Below are 16,304 nucleotides of genomic sequence, written 5' to 3'. Positions count from 1 at the left end.
ATCGCCAGTATGTGCTTGTTCCATAAATTCTTTTTCAGCTCACTTCGTATTCCGCCCTACATCAGCCCTCCAGCACGCATTTCACTCCGCAATGGTCATCCCCTGCAAGTTGCCTGTCCACATGCTCATACCACAACATTTGCTGCATCATTTTTTCCTCGCTCAGCCATAGACTGGAATGGCCTACCACATAACGTCACTGCAACTACCTGCTCATTTACATTTTCTGATTATATAACTACCACATTTAACCAATAACTTCTTTTTGTATATATGTACCCACCCATTATGTAATACACCCAAATTGGGGGTCTTTAAGGTAATAAAGTGAAGTGAAGAGAAGTCATTGGTAGACCGATCTGTGCACTTTCTGAAAAGGTGGAAGATCTATCGCGGCACAGCAAAGCCGGCATCAGCCACCCTGTGAGTTACATGGCACAGTTAGCTTCTACGAAACAAAAAGACCGTACATACTAACCAGTTGGCATATGACGAGCCACTACAGCTTAACCCTTTAACGACGAGACATAAAAACCCAGAAAAAATACTTTTATTTTCTATCTAAATCTGAAGAACACATCAAGAATAAGAATAATCAACAAAAAGAAAACATTCCACGGAAATTTTTTCAGCAATTGGGGGAAAAGCCCAGGCAGGAAACTGGTAATGTGCTTCACCCCAAGCCACCTAAGGCTTCGTTTTTAATTTGTATCGACAGCTCTCATCATATGTGAACCATAGGTACACATTTCGTTTGCTTTACATCACATGTATGAAAGAAGAATGGGAACCGAGGGGCTCGATTTTATTAGTCATAACCACATAAAGCCAACAGACAACGAAGCCAAGGAAAGCATCGGGGAAATTAAGTGTAGTTGAAATTGGAATGTAGAAAATAATTAAGAAAAGGGAAATGAAAGTGGACGAAAAGATAACTTGTCGCCGGGGGGAGCCAAACCCGCAACCTCCGCATTACGCGTGCGTTGCACTACCAATTGTGCTACGGCGACGGCGATCAATTCGTCCACTAACTTGGGTATGTATGTTTACTAGATCTAGCCCTAGGAGTGGTAGCCAGCGCCACTCAGAACCATGGTGGGCGGATGTGGAACATCCTTTTTAGCCCGATGGCGTCACGATACACGTGATCTTGGGAGAGCAGGCACATGTGTCAGATGTGTGACACAACCGCAGTTGGATATCTTGCATCAGGCTGTCTCATCTGACCTTGCTTTCAAAAGTCAGCGAGTCGCATGCCAAACTTTTTCTTCCTCGTCCGTGTTCATGCTCTAAACCAACAAATGACGCTTGCTGCCTAACACTGAGTGTTGTTATGATCGGCTTGGAACTGCACCTGTCAAATGTGGGAATCAAGCTCGAGCGCCTTTCCCGTGACGAGATAATCCTCTTTCATCCCCGAGAGAGCGTCTGACCTCTACGGAGCAGACGAAAACGGCGAGCTACCAAGAAGGAGGACCCGAGGGAGAGGAGGTCGTTAACTTGACCACTGGAGAGAGGACTTCCCCGAAGGAAACATCGGCCACCACGAGGGGATGTAAGGCCGTCCTGGCCCCCGTTTAATCAGAACCGCTCGAGACTCGGATAGAGTCAAAACCATGTACCAATGAAGTGAATACAATCTTTTCTATTTTTCATCATCACGATGCCCGCCTTCATCGTCGTCTCCTGATTCCTGCGGTGACGACCCACCTCACCCGGTCGAGATTTTATCAGTGTTGGCCGAAGACATTTAGCCGAAAACTTCATATTCGATATACTGAAACACAGCAAGAATTTTTTTTTTTTTTCTGGTATGTTGCCTGTAGGCGGCAACACTCGTCAATAAAGGGTTAAGCAGTCAGCCAATACATTAAGCTCTATGGAGACTGGGTCGGGAAATCGTTGCAAATACATTTTAATTGAGTGGGCGAGATCACAGCAGCGCTAGTGGGATGCTGAACCACTTTCTGCTTTTTACGCAGTTTTTGGCCTGCTTTGCCGATCATGTCCCTGGCCCAACCGGATTTCTTTGCCTTGATACCAATGACACCGACAACCCTTCTTGGACTACGTTTCACCGTGTGGATAACTCGGCTAGTAGGGGCATGGACGGCCCTATCTACTTCGCTGAAGATAGTCCTGGCCTGTTCATCGACTTGTCAGCCAATAGTCTGCGTCCCATCACCTTTGGTGATGTCATCCTGGCTCCTCCAATCATCAGCAAGTCTGGCATAGTGACTTCCCCAGCTGAACATATAAAAGCGCCATCGACAGCTGCCTTCTTCAGTGGGCGAGATCACAGCAGCGCTAGTGGGATGCTGAACCGCTTTCTGCTTTTTACGCCCCCCCCCCCCCCCCCCCAGGTAGGTTACCTAAAAAATTCCAAATGCATTCGTTCTGATAATCACTTTCTGCTGCTGTTTTCTCACCCACACAATTCTATGTGTGCTTATGATTTTGTGTCCCTGTGCTTTGACCTAGTTTACTGCGTCAGCAGTCTCCTCTTGAGTGGTGATGTGGAACTGAATCTGGGGCCTCCTAAGCCAAACAAGACTAAAGAATGCCCGGTGCCTGATACTCGTTTGCGAAGCTCATCCACTGCCGATGAAATGGGTACCACAGATGCCAAGAATGTTGACTTGTCTTCTGTGAATCAAATGCTTGCCGAATTAATTAAGGGTCAGCAACGTATATCACAAATAGCAGATATCAAGGACTTTCATCAGGCTGTTAAATCAAGGTTTGATGCCTTAGAGACACATGTCACCGCATTGGAATCACTCCCAGCCACACTTTCTTTTATCGCAAACAATGGTAAAGTGAATAGTGAACTTCAGCAGCTACAAATCACAATCGACAAACTTGCTTTGCGTAATGATGATCTAGAAAACCGATCTCGCCGTAATAACTTGCTGCTGCATGGCTTCACTGAATCACTTCATGAAACCCACTATCTTCTGCTATCTAATATTTCTACATGGTTCAAAGAAAAACTTGAAATCGAATGCCCGAGTATTGAGCGGTGCCACAGAATTGGTCATAGGCATGCCGATCGCCAACGCCCCATTATCATGAAATTGCCTCAACTATCACGAGAAAACAAACGTCCTTAAAAACGGTCACAAACTTAAAGGTTCTGACTTCCATATTTCTGAAGATTTTTCAATGCGCATACGATCAATCAGAAAAAAGATGTGGGAAGCATCTAAGCCCTCTCGGAATAATGGCTCCTTTGTTCACCACACATTTACCGATAAAGTTAGGTACAACTGGCACGATGATACACGCTCACTAAGGTACCTTCTCGCCCCAAAAAAGTCACCACTGTTAATACCCGACGCCTTAGTAGTCAACCACAAGAACTCCTACGCGTCTTAAATGTTAATGCTAGAAGTTTTATTAACAAGTTTCCAATTTTTCTTTCACTGATTTCCGCCCATTCACCACATATTGCTGGAGTAACGGAAACATGGTTGCATGATGACATATTTGATAGCGAAATAGCAAAGGTTTTACAGTTGTTGGAACTGACAGACGTCATGGAAGAGGAGGTGGCGTCTTGTTTTTGCGGCCTGACCTTAAATTTTCAGTACTACCCAACCCACCTGATACCAAATCAGTTTGGTGTAAGGTCTTTTTTTGGAAACATTTCTATAGTATTTGGCGTTATCTACCACCTGCCGTCATCGAAAATAGCTCAGCTGCTCGCTTTAGCGACATTCATGCACGAGCGTATCTTGTCTTCTTCAAGCGTGATCTGTCTTGGAGATTTCAATGCCCCCGGTATTTTGTGGCCATCTTTATCGCTCACCGGCTATGATGTGGAAATAAGCAAAGCGCTGTTAGATTTTTCATTAGGTTTTGGTTTAAAACAAGTTGACACAAACACAAGAGGTGCTGCAGTTTTAGATTTAGTTTTTGTTAGTCCCCGCTTTTTAGAAAATGGTTTCGAATGCAAAGTTACAGATGGTATTTCAGACCACAAGGCCGTTCTTGTATCCATTTCTGTTCCAGTTCGTAACTATCCTTTTGTTTATTCTACTCTCCCTGATTTTTCACGCACCAACGACGCGTCTATTATTGATCTCCGATCTGATTCTTTTGATGATTTCGAACAGCTCAGCGAATTTAATGATATGAACTTCTTACAGGCCTCTTTTCAAATGATTGTGACAAGCTGTATCCAGCGCTTCGTCCCTCTGAAGACAAAAAAAAAAAAAAAAAAAATCGTCATCTGTTCTGGATTTCGCAAGACATACTTCACTTGTCGCGTCGTGTTGCGAGGTTAAGGCGCTCAAAACGAAACAGTGACCCCCTTAAAATAGCTAAATTTAATGTCGCCAAGGAGGAACTTCACCTCAAAATTAATTAATCAAAAGACTTACTTCAGCGTTACATTGCGTCATCTAAAGAAGAGTAACCTTAAGAAATTTTGGGCTTCAATTCCACCCAAGTCAGCCTCCACAAATACAGCTGTTATAAATAATATACCTTCCAGTGACTCATTAATTATCGCCACCGCATTCAACGAATATTTTTAATTGGTATTCACAACTGGTAACTTCGACATGCCTGCCTCCATTCATGACTCACATTATTCAATTGGCGACATTACCATGTCTATCGAAGGTGTTTTGAATCTAATTTTGCACTTAAAAAATAAAAAATCTTCTGGCCCTAATGGCATTAACACCGCTTTTCTTGTTAGATATTGCACCTGGACTAGCCGGTATTTGACTGTAATTTCTCAAAAGTCTTTATCGACCTCGGCAGTTCCTTTGGTTTGGAAATTGGCAAAAATTCTTCGCATGCATAAATCCAGCAACAAACAGTCATCATTAAACTATCATCCAATCTCATTAACGTCTCAATCATGTAAACTTCTTGAACATATAATCTTTAAGCATATTATGGAGTTTCTCGAAAATAATAAAATTTTGAGTGATGCCCAGCATGATTTTCGTCACGGATTTAGTACTACAGTCGAATCTCGTTAATTTGAACACGCTTAATTTGAACATACCGCGGATCAACAATCCTCTCAGCAGCGCGCCAAATAACGCGGCAGCGCCTCCGACTGGCATTGCTCCGACACCGCCTAGAGCAAAAGCTTAGGAGAGACCCCTTAGTGCAGCGGCGGAGACCTAATCCAGCCAACGAAACGGCCCACGCTGGCAAACGCTCGCTTCCCGATAGCGCCAGAAAATGAAACTTCAGGGAGCGGGCTAATCTGCGCCGGGCCGGCTGTGCCGGCGGCGGGCGCGCATGGAGACAGTCGAAGGTGAGGGAGCTGCGAGGGAGTTGAGAGAGAGGGCGAGGGGAGCCACCGAAGCGGTGGAGTTGCCGGGGCCAAATCTGCTTCCCTGCACCCCTCCTCCCTCACCTTCGACAGTCTCCGCGCGCGCGCGCCCGTCGCCATGCGGCACCGTCCACTCCCAGAAGTTTCGTTTTCTGCCGTTGGGAACCGAGTGTTGGCCGGCGTGGGCGGTTGCGCTCACTATGCGCTTGCACGCCGCGATATTTCACGACTCACACCGTTTGTGCATCGTGCTATGGTGCTCGAATACTTCAAAAATACGTCCTTGTTTAATTCAAACTTCTTTTAATTCGAACAAATTTTCGGGCCCCTTCGAGTTTGAATTATCGTGATTCGACTGTATAACTCAGCTCGTAGAATTTTCCCATGACATTTCACACACTCTGGACACTGAAAATCAAAATGATGCCAGTTTCATAGATTTGTCCAAGGCATTCGACTCTGTTACACACTCAAAACTTCTCCATAAACTTTGCGCTATACTTAATAACTCATCCTTAGTTGACTGGATCGCTAGGTTTTTACATAACCGTTCCCAGTATGTTTCGTTTAATTCCTCAAACTTGTCTATAGTAAATGTGTCATCCGGAGTTCCCCAGGGTTCAGTCCTGGGGCCACTTTTGTTCTTATTAAATATAAATGGTTTGCCAAATTGTGTGTCTGCAAAAATCCGCCTTTTATGGTGATGACTGCGTGCTTTATAACATAATTAACACGAATGTTGATCACATTTCACTTAACGATTCTTTTGCCCAATTTTGCAGGTGGTGCGACAAATGGCAGACAGACGGACATGAACTTTATTTGGTCCTGATAAACTACGTGGGGACTCCTGTAGGAAGTCCGCAGTAGTCGCTGGACGCGTCCACGTAAATGAATATAAACTTTTTAAATACAGTAGCTTTATTTTTCCGTAAGTGCACTTCTATTTCTTTGTTTAATTATTCGTTTAATGGCTCATGCCTTGCAAGGGTGTCTGAATACAAGTACCTTGGCCTCATCTTCACACCTAACATGTCGTGGTCAAGGCATATTGCATACACATGCAATAAAGTATTAAAGAAAATAGGCTATTTAAATCGCACATTGCGAAAAGCTCCACGTAAAATAAAACCGCTAACATACTAATTGCTCATCCAACCCATTCTCGAATATGGCTGCCCCATCTGGAACCCTTATAAGGTATCTGACATTAACACTCTCGAATCAGTTCAAAAGAAAGCAATCCGTTTCATATACCGCCATTATGACTGGACTTTTTACCTTCATCTCACCTTGCGGCACTAGGTCTACAACCTCTGTCCGAGCGGTGCGATCGTGAATGCCTTAAATTGTTGCATAATCTCAATAACACCCCACGCTACTCATTAACGAACAAGTATCTGTCTCCTGCTAAATGGAAAGCTACTAACAATAGCCACAAACTTAACCTTGCACAATTCAACTGCATACTGACTTACTTAAGTACAGCTTTCCTCGTACAATTGAAAAATGGAACTTACTGCCAGGTGAAACTAGGTTGTTGCCTTTAGAGGAATTTTTATATCACTGAAATTGATTCATGCTATGTTTATTATTTACTTGTACGTTTGATTTTGAAACAATTCTGATTTTCAAGGTGTTTAAATTGAGTTGTGCAGACAAATGTTTTGATGTTGTATCCAATGTACATACCCACTCCTGCGATGGCTCAATTGGGCTGCAGTATGTATAAATAAATAAATAAATAAATAAATAAATAAATAAATAAATAAATAAATAAACAAACTGATACTATATATTAAGTGTGTACATATTAACAAGGTTTTACTGCATAGTCAAACAAATGATGTACTGTTCGATGACCTGATCTGTCACTGCCGCAACAGCAAGGGATTGAAACAATTCCAACCGACAGAATGGTGTTATTGAACTATTGAAACAGTAGCTAGAAAGGTGTTTGCTTGCTAGCGGGCATCTCTTGCAGAAATCCTTCAACACAGAGCATTGGGCATTCTTCTCCCAAGAGCGTGCACTTAAGAAACTTTCCTATTTGTCAAGTACTGAGAACTTGGTGTCCGAGAAAAGTGAGAACTTAGCGTGTGGCACTTCGAACAGTGCAGGAGCAGAAAGAGTGGACACAATGGACAAGCTGCCTTGCCTGGCCCATCTTCCTCCTCTCCCTCGCCCTTGTAATGCACAATAAAGGTAATGCACTGTCAGACATTACACATTCTTTGCTCTTCTAGTCAACGTACTGAGATGGAAGAAACAAAAAAACATATTTGGAGTTAAGCTAGCAGCTACAACATTGCCAAGTTTCACATAATTATATTTCAACTGTGTGTCTGTGGTGCCACAAATGTTCAAAGAAATGGCATGCCATATGAAATTGAAGTGCTGTTTACAGTTAGGCCAACACCTACAATACTTACAAATTTCACATCTGGCCACTCTGCTGTGACGCTTCTCCCCCATAGAAAAAAAAAAAGTGTAGATAGAACCAATGTTTGTTTATATATATATATATATAGCATTGGTGGTCCAGCTGCTTTCAATGACGGCTTTACAAAAGTGAGAGCAAGCGATTTTTCGTCGTGTTTGACAGTATATTGTAAATTATATATAACGTAATGTAATGTAAATATAATGTAAATATATATATATATACAAAGGTACTTGGCAAATGTATGACAGTCAGATGCATAAATTCAATACCCATGGATAAAGGGGGCCTGAAACACTTTTTGAACACAGCAAGAAAACGTTGCCGATCTATCACAGAGGCTGCTGTGAACATGTGAGCCAAATATTACTGCACTGCATGGAACAGGAAATTTACAATATACTGTGAAACACAACAAAAAATCACTTGCTCTCATTTTTGTAAAGCCGTCATTGAAAGCAGCTGGCCCACCAATGCTATCCGCCGATTTCATGATCGCAAGAATATTCTCAATAATACACAATCGCTAATTTTGAGTTAAATAAATGAAAAATATCAATGTCTGCGATCTCAAAAAGATGGAAAAATGATTTCATTCTATGCATTGCGTGTGGCCTCCGAGATGGCAGCGCTGTGCTGCGTAGCGTAGTCTACCACAGCTGCGACAGAGTTCCGCGATGAGCCCTTTTGCCACTGTGACACTTCACTTTTGGCAGGGGCTCTGCACCTCTTGGCTTCTTTGCTATGCAGCTCCCTGCGCGCTAGCGGAGATGAAAGGAGAGAGCAAGCCAGGTATCGGTGCAATAACTCCACTTACAGTTGAAGCAGACGAAAAACTTTTTGGAGATGAGATTCGCGAGATGACGTCCTTTAACAGTAAGAGCAGTCTATGATTGGTTAGAAAAGTGTTTAAGAGCCCCTTTAAGGGTATATGTGACAGGGGCACCAACACAATGGCTGTCACTGGAAGTTAGCACACAAAAATGCAGGTTGTTGGCCTAATGTGACTAAATTACGATCAAATGCAAAGCTGTAACTGTAGTGGCTTGAATCGCCATTTCCTCGCTTGGTCTCACTGTCCAAGTGACACTTGCTTGCCCTCATTTAACTCCATTAGGGCAAAGAAAGATGACTGCGACAACACCCTCGTGAGTGCATGCCCTCATCAGGGGTCGCTGTTTGCTCATACCACATGAAACAACACAAAACAAGTAATAATGAAGCAGCAACTGGCAAAGCAAACATAGACAACTTACATTCGGGGCTTTGCTGTCACTCAGCTTTCGCTTGATAGGTGTCTGCTGCTGGCGAGATTTGCGACGAGTAATTGGCATCGTAGGTAAAGGGTTGTCATCATCGGCAGAATCCCGCTCCGAAGAGGCAGCCTCAGCCTGCTCCGACTCAGCTGACACCACTTCCTCGCCTTGAATATCTTCAGTCTCCATAGGGACCGGCTTTTCTGCGTCTTGCTTTAAAGCAGTTGTAACTGCAGCAGAAGCTTCAGCAGGCGCCTCAGCCAAATCAGGAGCTTTTTCTTCATGCGGAACCTGCACCTAAGTAGAAACAGTTATGAATTACACCATACTTTGACCATTTTCATTGCCACAGCTATTTTTTATTCCAACTAAACAATAAAAAAATAATCATAACAACTTTAAAACTGAACAGCTTCTGTCTACACTCCCCCAATAAGAGACTTTAGTTCATAAAAGCATTTCTCGCTACAAACAATTGAAAATTTACACAGCTATTTAAATATGTTTTTACTTCTTCCATATGAAAATTCAAGCAAGAAAGTGAATATTATGGAATTTATAAAAACATAAATGAAACAAATTTGTTACTTTCGTGAAGGAACATTTAAAAGATAATAATTCCTTCTAGAGTGCTGAAAGTGCTCTCACGTCTTCCTTACAACGCAGGGTTTGTACTGAACTAAAAGAAATAAATTTCATAATTGCATTCCCGAAATACAACTTTTTTAAAATTTTACATTCTAACTAGGCGGTTTTTGGACGGAGAAAGTTGTAAATAAAAAAATTCAGTCTTTATTTAGTTCAGTCTCTGCAATGACCACTGAGCAATTATTGATTGACATTTCAAAAAAATATGTTTATTCATTGCAGTGAAAATGTTCCTTATACAAGTCAAAACAGCATTTTCAGAAATCTTGTTTTAAGTTTTTACTGTTCGACCATCCTCTGGGGCGTAGTCTGCAGCCTCATCTGCATCAGGTTTATTTCCGAAACCTTTTATGGTACTTGCTTTGGCCTTCCTTCATTGTTTGCTCTCTGCAGAGACCTGAAACTCAGCCTTGTCTGTTCGAACAAGATCTATCCAATTGAGTGTTACTTCGCAAAACACTCCTGGTGCGATGCGATACCTAGTACTTCAAGAACTTGCTTTGTTGCCATCATTGTAGAAGCCCACCTGTGTTATTCTGTCCACGGCTATTCTGTGAACACAGAATAGCCATATAAGGTTTGCGGTCATAAAAACTCGGAAGCACAGGCGAACTGAGCGGCGGCACAGCGTCTGACAGCGTTCACAGAAAAACAAACGCACATCTCGCTCCCGCTGGTTTCATGTGCATAATAGTGTCACTAGTGGTAAATATTTCAACTACTGAAATAGCAAAACTAATCTTTCATTGATTCCTTCCAGTATTATGTAAAAAAATTGTTTATATCAGTTGAAATACTTTATTTATAGTAACAATTGCTACGTAAACAAACCTTTGAGAAGCCATGCCCACTTTCGCGAGTGGATATGCATCAGAGGCGAAATTTTTGAATGCCCACCTCGCACACGCTCGCACGCACGCACATGTGCGTTCGCTTCGCATTCTGTCGCGGCGGAGAAGGTGCTTCCAGTTGCTGCTCGCGCGAAAATGACAACATTCGGGGCGAAATCTCCAGGTTGTTGGCGGGGAAAATTCAATATATCGAGGGGGTCTCCCACTGCCACGTAGAGGTCTCAAATACATGTGCTTCTATGGAGTAACGGCGGGGAATAGAAAAACTTCGTTATATCCAGGAATTCGTTATATGGAGGTTCATTATAAGCAGGTTTAACAGTATTCAGGTTTGACTGTTTTTGCAAAACCATTTAAAAATCTACTGAGAGAAATTTTGAAGAGAAATGGAGCCTGCAGTATATATTGAACATACATTTTTAACTAGTGCGAGCATCCATTATTATAATAGCATAACAATTCTATAAAGACACATCTATGACCTGCAAAATTTTGTGTTGTGGCCATCTGTTTCGACAATTACGGCATTCAAGTGTGCATGGCTCACTTTGCAACATTAATACTAGGACTGTCACATCCTCAGTGATGCTACTGCGGACTTATGATTTGGAGCAATTTTTGGAGCATCAGAAATTTCATTTTGGAGCACTTTGGAGCAGGCAATTTGGCATTTTGGAGCAGCTTGGAGCAGCTGATTTTCCACATCCTGAAGTATTTCGAAAAAGCGAGATGCAATTTACATTCAATTACCTGAATAATTATGTTCTCACGAGAAGCTTCGTGAACATTTCCATCTATTGCAGATCTCGTGGAGAAAAAAATGCACTTGTGTGCATGCGACACACACAGACACAAATTGATATCATTTCGTATATTGCTAGTTTTCCCAGATGTCATCGGTAATATCCAGAAACAGAAATGATGGACACATTGGCGGCACGCAGTTATTATAACCATGTCACGCATGCTGTGCTTCAAACAAGCTACTAGCTGCGTCCCCGGAGTAGATAACGTCCGCCGATGAATCGCCAATTAACCTTGAAACCGCGAGCTTCGGCAGAAACCGCACTTTGCCATCGAGCCGCCTTGCAAGGCAAACGCCGCGTCGGTGCCGTGCGTGGCACTGCTAAAGTCACTGAAACCTGGAACTTTGACAACCGCCGGAGCGAGCGCAGGCAACACTGCGCGGAAAAGACGAGCAGCTCTTCCTCGGGTTTTCTAGGCTTGCTACAGTGAAGAACAGCATGATGGCTGCCGCAGTGGGCCCTGTGAAATCCACAAACAAAACCGCATTTCGTTTAGCTAGATACGATGTAAATTACAAGTACAGTAGCCGACGAATTTTTCGGACTCCAAAAATTCGGACTTGTTGGATATTCCGGACTTCATAGATGTACCGGCAGGATTCCCATAGAGCTAATGCATTTTCGCGAGCGATTTTTCGGACGAATCTAGGAGCCAATGTTCGATTTTCCGGACTAAATCGCTCGCTCCAAGCCACGCTATCCGATCTTGGAGGCCGCCATGTTCGATTTTCCGCTGGCTTGGCTTCCAGTGCCCCCCTGTATAGCCTTCAAGATCAGTACACGCACGCTATCCCCTCGTCTCCGAGGCCATGCCCGCTCTTCCTTGGCCGACAAAACGTTCTAAAAAGCTCCACTTGCTTTTCTTTTTCTTTTTTTTTTCGTTCGGTCCGTACGCTGTATGCGGGTGAAAGCTTGCGAGGGTCAGCCAGCAACCGCAATTTATTCTCACGCACGCAAGAGAGGAAGGCGGCCAGAGGCGCACACGGTGGGGAGTTGCATTCTGCTCTTGCGGCTGCCAACGGAGCTGCTGCGCAGGCACCGTAACCGTATCTTAAAAGCGTATCTTGACGTAACCGTATCTTGACGGCTATGTGGCCAAAGTGTGCGCCCGCGATCTGCGATGGGTACAAAGGGCGTGCGCCGAGTGCCACTAGCTTCGTATGCGCCGTTTTTTTTTTTTCTACGTTCGCGTTGAAGCGAGAGAATAGACAGCGCGAAGGTCAATATGCCCGCGATCATCGAGCGAGATGTGTTCATGTAACCTGTGCGCGCGTGACACCATGCTTATTTAGTTAGTAAGCGCATATTTACAACTTTATAGGGCCGATAAAACTAACATCCTTACTTCGTATCGCTGTCTATTAATTGGCTATCGCAAGCGATGCTCCGCCTTTAGGGCGAAAGTGCGACATTTTTCTTAAGCCGCTCTAAGCCTCATAATTTTTTTCTCTTGGGGGGGGGGGGGGGGGGGGGGAGTTTTCGGACTGTTCGGTTTTTCGGACTGCTCGATTTTTCAGTCCCCGCGAAGTCCGGAAAATCGGTCGGCTACTGCACTCGGACAGTGAAGCATTCAACTGTGCGCCACCCGTTCTAAATGCAAAGCGATCCCGATGCTCGTGTGTCACACAAGATTCTTTTTTTCGGATGACTAGGTATCAAGCGCTGCCACAAAATCGTTTATACGCGTGGTTATCGCTTTCTAACGTGGCTACTGATTTAACCGCGCACGCAATGTTTCATACAGATCTATTTCTACGAAAATAAAGGGTCCCTGACTGCACTACAAGAAAAGGGATGCTAAAACAGAATTAACCAGGTCATGTTCGTGTTGTTTTAAACAACACACGAGAAAATCTATATTTTAATTTTCAACAATGACAGGTCGATCGATCTTCTCACTACACTTTGCTATTTGTGACACAGCCGCCCGTATTCCGTCGCTCTTCGAGCCACATTTTGCTCGGTTCTGCATATTTATGAGCATCTCCTCGCTTTGTTTACTCAAGGCAAACCGCAGTCTTCAAAGCAAATGCGCGAAGAAGCTTTTCCATCACATTATGGCATTTAGGGAGTTCGATGAAATACCGCAAGGAGCTTCTCAGCTTTGCGATATCAACAAGTTCACCAAGTGGGAGTGAACTTGTCGCTCTTTATCCGGTGCAGCCAGAGATAGCACGGCGCTTGCTGTCGCTCTTTCCGCTTAACTGGTATCGCGAAAACCACTTTCCCAGACTCCCGGTGGTTGCTGCACCCGAACGTGCAGCACCAGGGCATTTCCTTTCGTTTTGTTTTAAGTCTACGAAAGTTACATATACACTAAATTATGCAAAATCTGACCTCGTTGATGACTCGTACGCGCGGCGTGTGCAAGTGATGTCTTTCTGCTTATCTCCTCCGGCGCGGCTTAGATCCGCCATCTATAGTGAAAAGTGATCACCTGACGGCAACTGACCAATCGGCGGCGCGGCGGCTAATTAGAGAAAAGGGCTGTGGTACTTTCCAGGTTCCAGTGACCTTAATTGGGACGTACGCGCTAGAGCTTTCTCGTCTCCTGTTTGCAGCTAAGGTTGTAACTAAGGCTCGCCCTATCGTCACGTTGAACGTTTTAATTCCCCGGTGGTGCAATTGGCGATACACGTCGTCAAATCCGAAACTGTTTGGCGCAGTTAGGCTCAATTTTCGTCGATTGTATCAGGATGGCGCAGTAAATCCCAATTGGCGCACTTTGGCGCAGGAGTGGAATCACTGCATCTTAATGAAACTTTGCTCCTTTACCACTTAAGTATGTGCAGCTGTCATGTCTATGACTGATAAACTATTTACAAAAAAAAGGGGGGGGGGGGACATCAACACTCAAGCAATATACAAAGTGCCCAACACTGTAAAATTGCCAGCAAACTTAAGCCTACTGCTACTATTTTCATGAGAGATGAAACTTACTGGTGGTGAACCTTCTTCATCAGCTTCCTTGTCCATAAGCAGAACCTTGATGGATCCTTGTTCAGACTTTGCATAAACCCAGTACTCTTTCTCTGCAACCTGCACAAGAACAGAGCCTTCTTTAGCAAGGCTGCGTTCCAGTCCAAGCACTGTTAATTCTGTACTTTAGTCATGGGGATCAGAAGGCAGAAAAAAAAAAATTAAAAAAAAAAAAAAACCCTGGCTGGTGAAGGCGCTGAGATTCAAGCAAACATATGCATTACAAGAAAATAAAAAGCAAAGGTTCTTACTAAACTACACCAACCTTGGCTACTGATTTTACTAGAAACATGGCAATACCTTAATCGTATTCAAACGAAGTAATAATCAAGATCTCCAATAGAACCTGAACAACCCTTACTGCAGTTTTCATGAGAGCTGAAGGGACATTCCTGACAGTTCCCAAATTCAAACTGAATAGCAGTGACTGGTTCAAAATGAAATGGCTTAAACATAGAGCACGTATAGGAGAGCTAAAAAAATGCATAGTGTTTCCTGCTGTAAAATGGTAATGTTCGACATTGATGAAGGGTGCGTAGAGGTCCGTAGAGGTCCAAAACACAATGAACGTGCTGATGAAGCACGGTACAAACCAGGGATCAACAAACTATGCATCATATGCAGTATGTGGCCTGCAGCAGGCTACTTGAGGTATTAATTTCCCCCTCTGATCTTGTATATGCAGATTGTATCTGTTGGTGCTGAAATACAGCTCCTTTCACAAGTTTAGTTGTGGGACATTTTTGGAAACTAGGTGGCAGTGTCACTTCGCTAAGAGGACAGTCATGGTGTATTAAGTAATAGTATTCATATTGCTGCATTATTTTCATTGTGCCGATATCCCCACTGATGCTCCTAACAAATCAAAACTTGAAAAGTTTCTTCAGCATGTCTGCAGGATGCAATTTGCCTCGATGCCATATTTAGTCCCATGACTGCTGCAGACCTATTGCCTGAACAAGCAGCAGCTCTATGCCACCTTTTGGTTTCCCTACTGCGACATCTTCGACCTCTACCAGACCAACCAGACTAACTGTTGAGGTCGAAGAACCAGAAACTATGCCAACCGAACTATAAAATCTGCCCACAGTGTGCGCATGGCTTTTCAAAGAGAACACTGTCTTCTTTTGTGGTTCTTTAAATATGTCTTCCTGGCCACCAGAATTCCACGATGCACTGATGTTATTATACACGGTTCGTACAGGTTTCTAAGGCACAAATTCAAGGATATTCCAGGACTTTCCAGGATCCGTCACAGGTTTTTCAAGGACTCAAAGTGGCCTCCAAAATAGGATTTCCTTACTCTAACATTTCCAAAAGTTACCAGTTTTATTGCACTTACAATAAATAAATGTATATCACAATTGTAATAAAAATGTCTAGCCTTGATAACTTCTCAATATCACAACACAAAATGAACGCTTACAACAGCGGCTGAGATTTCTCCGGTATTGCCCCCCCCCCCCCCCCCTGGGTAAAATTCACCAAAAATATTCAAAACATTCAGCATAGGGTAATTGCAGTGAAATAAAAATAAATAAATACATATTACAATGATGTTAATATCATCTAGCCTTGATCACTTTGCAAGTTCACAATACCAAAAAAAAAAAAAAAGTTCACAAAACACAATGAATGCTCCCAACAGCTACTCTGACTTCTCCAGTATTAACTGGGTAAGTTTACCGCACATTTCCAAACCATTCGGTGTAGTCTTCCTACACATCCATTATATTAAACGAATCGATGTATACTGCAACTTTATAAAACATGCCTTGTCTTGATCATTTTCAAGACCGCAATATTAAAAGTTAGCACAACGAACACTCACAACAGCTGCTCAGGCTTCTGCAGCATTAGCTGGGTTGGTTCATCAAAACATTTCCAAAACATTCAGCATACCACATTTTCCGATGTATAAGACGCGTTTTTTTTTCTTAATTTTTCGTCGGTGCGTCTTGGAACGGTGCGACCTATGCACGTTCTTTCTTCTTTTATTCGGGTTTTTTTCCGCGAGAAGGG

The 16,304-nt window shown here is 43.2% G+C and overlaps 1 protein-coding gene across 8 annotated transcripts in view; it reads right to left on the bottom strand.

The window, feature by feature from the left end:
• LOC119464000 (transcription factor E2F4-like) overlaps window positions 1–16,304 on the bottom strand; it is a 179,192-nt gene that overhangs the window by 142,800 nt on the left and 20,088 nt on the right. For all 8 annotated transcript variants that reach the window (XM_049668519.1, XM_049668536.1, XM_049668522.1 and 5 more), the window contains exons 4-5: window positions 14,244–14,342; window positions 8,999–9,295 (exon numbers count right to left, since the gene is read on the bottom strand). In XM_049668519.1, coding sequence (XP_049524476.1) covers window positions 8,999–9,295; window positions 14,244–14,342 — 396 coding nt within the window. The remainder of the gene's footprint in view (window positions 1–8,998; window positions 9,296–14,243; window positions 14,343–16,304) is intronic.

Source organism: Dermacentor silvarum, chromosome 1 (assembly GCF_013339745.2).
Source record: "Dermacentor silvarum isolate Dsil-2018 chromosome 1, BIME_Dsil_1.4, whole genome shotgun sequence".
Taxonomy (NCBI): Eukaryota; Metazoa; Arthropoda; class Arachnida; order Ixodida; family Ixodidae; genus Dermacentor; species Dermacentor silvarum.
This window is presented reverse-complemented; position numbering and strand designations above follow the sequence as displayed.